This window comes from Physeter macrocephalus, chromosome 21 (assembly GCF_002837175.3).
Source record: "Physeter macrocephalus isolate SW-GA chromosome 21, ASM283717v5, whole genome shotgun sequence".
In the NCBI taxonomy this organism is placed as follows: domain Eukaryota; kingdom Metazoa; phylum Chordata; class Mammalia; order Artiodactyla; family Physeteridae; genus Physeter; species Physeter macrocephalus.
This window is the reverse complement of record NC_041234.1, coordinates 96,831,187-96,836,546: the sequence shown is the minus strand read 5'-3', so window position 1 is coordinate 96,836,546 and position 5,360 is coordinate 96,831,187. Positions and strand designations below refer to the sequence as shown.

Genomic DNA, 5,360 nt, shown 5'->3' with positions numbered 1-5,360 from the left:
AAAAAAAAAAGAAAAAGAAAAGTCATCCAAATTGGAAAGGAAGAAGAAAAATTTATTCACAGATGACATGATCCTGTATACAGAAAATTACAAAGACTACAGAAAAATCTACTTAGGCTAATAAATAAATGCAGCAAATTTGCAGAATACAAGATCAACATCCAAAAATCAATTATATTTCTATGCATTAGCAATGAACAATCCAAAAAGAAAACTAAGAAAACATTTGCATTTACCATAGCATCCAAAAGAATGAAATCCTTAAGAATAAATTAAACCAAAGAGGTCCAAGACTTGGGTACTGAAAACTGCAAAACATTGCTGAATAAAATTAAAGAAGACCTAACTAAATGGAAAGACACCCCATATTCATGGATTGGAAGGCAATATTGTTTAAGATGGCAATGCTATCCAAAGTGATCTGCAGATTCAAAGCAATCCCTATCAAAATTTCAACGGCCTTTCTTGCAGAAACGGAAAGGCCCATCCTCAAGTTCATATGGAACCGCAAAGGACCCTGAATAGCTGAAACAATCTTGAAAAGGACAAAGTTGGAGGACTCATACTTCCTGGTTTCAATACTCTGAAGTTACAGTAATCAAAAACAGTGTAGTATTGGCTTAAGGACAGACATACAGACCAATGGGACAGAACTGAGAGTACAGAAATAAACCCACATATCTCTGGCCAATTGATTTTCAACAAGGGTACCAAAACCATTCAATGGGGAAAGAATAATCTCTTCATCAATTGGTGCTGAGACAACTGGATAGACATATGCAAAAGAATGAAGTTGGACCCCTAACTCACACCATATATAAAAATAAACTCAAAATATATCACTGACAAATATAAGAGCTAAAAATCTTAAAATTCTTAGAAGGAAATATAGGAGTAAATCATGTTCATTAGCAATGTTTTCTTAGATATGACACCAAAAGCACAAGAAACAAAAGAAAAAAATAGATAGTTTAGACTTCATTAAAATTAAAAACTTTATGCTTCAAAGAATACCAGCAAAAAAGTCAAAAGAAACCCTAAAGAATGAGAGATAATATTTGTAAATCATATATCTGATAATGGTATTGTTTTCAGAATATATAAAGAACTCTTAGAACTCAACTGCAACAACAACAACAAAAACAATTAAAAAATGGATAAAGAACTTGAATAGACATTTATCCTAATAAGATATACAAATGGCCAAGTAGCATATGAACAGATGCTCAACATCTTTAGTCATCAGGAAATGAAAATCAAAACCCCAATGAGACACCACTTCACACCAACTAGGATGGCTATTAAAAAAATAAAACACAGAAAGTAACAAGTGTCGGTGAGGATGTGGACAAAGAGGATCCCTCATACATTGCAGATGACCATATAAAATAGTGAAGCTGCTGTGAAAACCAGTTTGGTGGTTCCTGAGTCAGTTAAACATAGAAATAGCATATGACCCATCAACTCCCCTCCTAGGCATATGCCCAAGAGAAGTGAAAACATTCACACAAAAACTTGTAACAAACCTTCATAGTAGCATTATTCATAATAGCCAAAAAGTAGAAACAACTCAAATGTACATTGACTGATAACTGGATAAACACAATGTGGTATATCCACATAATGGAATATTATTCAACCATATAAGGGAATGAAGTACTGATACATGCCGCAACATGGGTGAATCTTGAAAACATTACGCTGAGTGAAAGAAGCCAGACACAAAAGGTCATATATGATTCCATTTATATGAAATGTCTAGAATAGGCAAATACATAAAGATAGGAACCAGACTAGTGTTTGCCAGTGTGGCTTATGGGAGAGAGGAATGGGAAATGACTAATTAATGGGTACCAGGTTTCTTTCTGAGGTGATGAAAATATTCTGGAATTAGACAATAGTAATGGTTGCACAACACTGTGGATATATGAAAAACTACTGAAATGGTATACTTTAAAATAATTAAAGTGATGAATTTTATCTCAATTTTTAAAAAATTCCTAGGGCCATTAACTCTGATTATGCTAGACTTAACTACTGATCCAATATGGTGTCTGGCACCTATTATATGCTCAATAAACATTTATTGAATGAATGCTCAAATGAGTAAATGAATAAACAGAAATACCCATCAAGCATACTAGGTTGTAATCTCCTTCAAGACAGACATTTTTGTCTGTTCTGTGTATTTTATTCATTGCAGTATTTCCCAGTGCCTGTAACAGTGCATAGCATGTGGTCAGTATGGAATAAATACTTCGTGAAGGAATGGATAAGAGAGTTTTGCTGATTTCTTATAGGGGCTATTGCCTTGGTGGGATCACAATAGTCTAGGGTCTGATCCTCACTTCTGGAGGTCTAGAAACTTTGTTCAGTCAGGGTACCAAGACTTGCTCAGTCTCTACAGAACTACTGCACATTAATCAAACTGGCAGGAAGTTCTTTTTTGTGGTAGGGTGCTGGTGAAAAGAGTAACTTGAACAAATTATTATTTTCTTAAATCAAAAAGAAAACTGCCATCTTCTTCCCTGTAGAGGAGATTCAGAAGATTCTGTTGGATCACATTCATTCAGGGAGAATGTCTTGAAGAGTGCCTCTCTCTCAAAGGAGAGGAGTGGAGCTAGCTAATACTCTAAATAAAGGGATAACAGTATCTTTCATGTCCTCACAACATCTGCCCCTCCGGCACGCAGAGCTGGGAAAAAGGCCGTAGAGCATAGAGCCTTCTGGGATGGAAGGGAATGAGAAGGGAACTGCTCACTTTCGGATTCTAAGTTCAGGAAACCTGTCAAGTTAGACCCAGCCACAAAGGCCCTTACCAAAACAGTGCCCTGCTTCTCCACCCCCAAGTCAATACAATTATCAGTCTTCTCAATTTTTATCAATTTAAGAGATAAAAATGATCTCGATGTTGTATTAATTTGTATCCCTTTGATTACTAGTGAGGTTGAGCATTTTTACGTGTCCATTGACCATTTGGGTTTTTTTTCTAAATGAATTACTCTTTCATATATGTTGTGGAAATAAAACCACAGCCTTGGAAATTTTGAAGTATGGCTTTTGTCATGGATCAGCATGGAAGAAGAAATGAGAGGGATTGAGTGAAACCAACCAGAATTCAGCAACTATCACACTCTCAGATCTTAGCACATCACTTCTACATTTCTTTTCAAATGAGTACAAAGATCTATCCCCATATCTTTTCATGTATTCTTTTGGGATCCACAGGAAAGGGAGGACATTGTGCTCACAAGTAAACATATTTCAAAAGGTAAATGTACATTTGAAAAGCAGTTCAAGTATACATTTTGAAAACAAGGGCAGTCAAAATAAAGACGGCAAAATATTCATCTGAACAGAGATTCAGATATATGTATTTGAGAAAATAGTCAGTCTTGGTCCAGAAAAACAAAGGAGATTAAAAAAATAAAGTATTAGAGGATTTTTAGTTGAATTTTTTTAACATTTATAATACTTGACAAAGTTATTTGACTATGGAGAGACTAATCAGGTAATCAACATCCATTGGCCATTTTTTAATTCTGGTGTTGGGCTTTTTCTTACTGGATTTGAAAGAGCTCTTTATATACTAAGTAAAATTTCTCTTTATCATAAATGTTACAAATATTTTCCACAGATCATTGTTTTTATTTTAGTTTTCATGTGCTATTAGGAAGCTATACATTTTTTTTCAGGTTTTAAAACATTTTATTTGTATATTTAAAAAAATTGTGCATTCCAATAATTAAAATCATTTGAACAACAAAAAAAATGGCACTCCGATTAAACTGCATTTTACAGCCCACAGGACACCGTGGACCGGCTTGCTTTTTACTCTAGATTTCACTGTCGTCCCACCCAGCTTCCTCCTTCACCGAAAAGCAAGTTCTTTTCCTTCCTTGCCAGCCAGACAGGCGGATGGGAGAGGCAGGCGCAGCCTTCGTTGTCAGTAGTTGTCCATTCTTTGATGTGAAAAGAGTCATTTAAACTTGATCCAACCTCTTTTCAGCTTACAAAGTGAAACAGCTAAAATAAGTAAAATAAGAAGGCAATGCTTGTGGAATGTACAGTACATACGGGTGGCACACGCCTCATTACGACTCTCCTGCTTGCTTCTCCTGTTCAATCGTTTCTTCTGAAGGCAGTGGATTTTTCTCTTGCATTTCTGTTTTCTTCAATTTCGACTTATCGAATTTCTCTATCTCAGCCATATCAGGTTTGGCAGACATGGCTGCGGAGGAAGCGGAGCGAGTTGCCAGCGAGTGAAGTCCGGCCTGCGCGGTGGTTGCCGCTGAGTAGGAAGCTATACATTTTTTGTTGTTTCTGAGTTTAGGATAATATCAATACTTTAAAATATCTTCCCCACCTCAAGATTAACAAAATGTTTACCTATATTTTCTTCTAATCTTTTTGTTTTAATATTTAAATCTTTGATCCATCTGGAATTTATTTGGTATAAGGAATGAGGAGGGATCAGTTTCCCCCCGCCCGCCCCCAAGGCTAACTAATTGTTCCAGCATCATTTCCTGAAAAGTCCATCCTTTCTATACTGGTTTGAAATGCTACTTGCATCATGTAATTAATTTCCAAGGAGATTTGGGTCTGTTTCTGAACTCTTTATTCTAATTTATGAATTTTAAGTGGAGTTCTATTTTTCCAGTTACCATTTTATTTCTGCTCACCGCTCTGAATATTCCTTTCCTGATATCATGGTATCTCTAAGACCAAGTCAGAAAACAATTTGGTAAGCATGAAATGAGAATCAAAAGAAATACATGGCTCAGGAATATTTCATCCAAGCTATATGTACCATCCTTGCCCAACAAGAGAAAACACCTCTCTAGTGATCAGTGGTATACAAAGCCCTTTTGTGATCTAGCTCTTGTCCCTTTCCAACATCATCTCTGGCCAATTCTCATCCTTCCCTCCCATCACCATTTGCCTATAAGTTCCCAAAACATCTTGTCATTTCACATCTTCTTGTCTTGCACTTGCTACTCATTCTGCCTGGGAGCTCTTCTCTTCCTTGTCCATCTGGCAAAGTCCTATTCAAACCTTTTACACCCAGTCACACATAAGAATTTTCTGTCACTCCTCCCACCCCATGATGTCCCTTAAAAGAGTGAACTCTTTGAGTCAGGGACTAGCTTATTCATATTTGTATTTCCGATACCTAAAACAATGAGCACACAGATGTTCAACTAATGTTTGTTGAATGAAAGAGTTAATTCAAATCATGCCAATGTTTCCATTGTTATAGGTGTTTTTTTTTCTTCTCTTTTTTTTTAACATCTTTATTGGTGTATAATTGCTTTAAAATGGTGTGTTAGTTTCTGCTTTATAACAAAGTGAATCAGTTA

General features: G+C 35.9%; 1 protein-coding gene across 1 annotated transcript; it reads right to left on the bottom strand.

Annotated features, from left to right (window-relative positions):
- Positions 1 to 4,054: 4,054 nt before the first annotated feature.
- On the bottom strand, positions 4,055 to 4,711 carry LOC102976438 (thymosin beta-4-like). The gene is made up of 2 exons (XM_055081605.1): positions 4,683 to 4,711; positions 4,055 to 4,323 (listed from the first exon to the last, which is right to left on the bottom strand). Exons 1-2 carry the CDS (start codon positions 4,709 to 4,711, stop codon positions 4,095 to 4,097), a joined length of 258 nt encoding a protein of 85 aa, XP_054937580.1. The 3' UTR covers positions 4,055 to 4,094.
- Between the last annotated feature and the right edge of the window lie 649 nt (positions 4,712 to 5,360).

Coding starts and splice junctions, on each gene's coding strand:
- LOC102976438 (XM_055081605.1), bottom strand. CDS start 4,711: ATGATATCAGGAAAGGAATATTCAGAGCG. Junction 4,324..4,682: donor GGAAAGGAATATTCAGAGCG/GTGAGCAGAAAT, acceptor TCCTAAACTCAG/AAACAACAAAAAATGTATAG.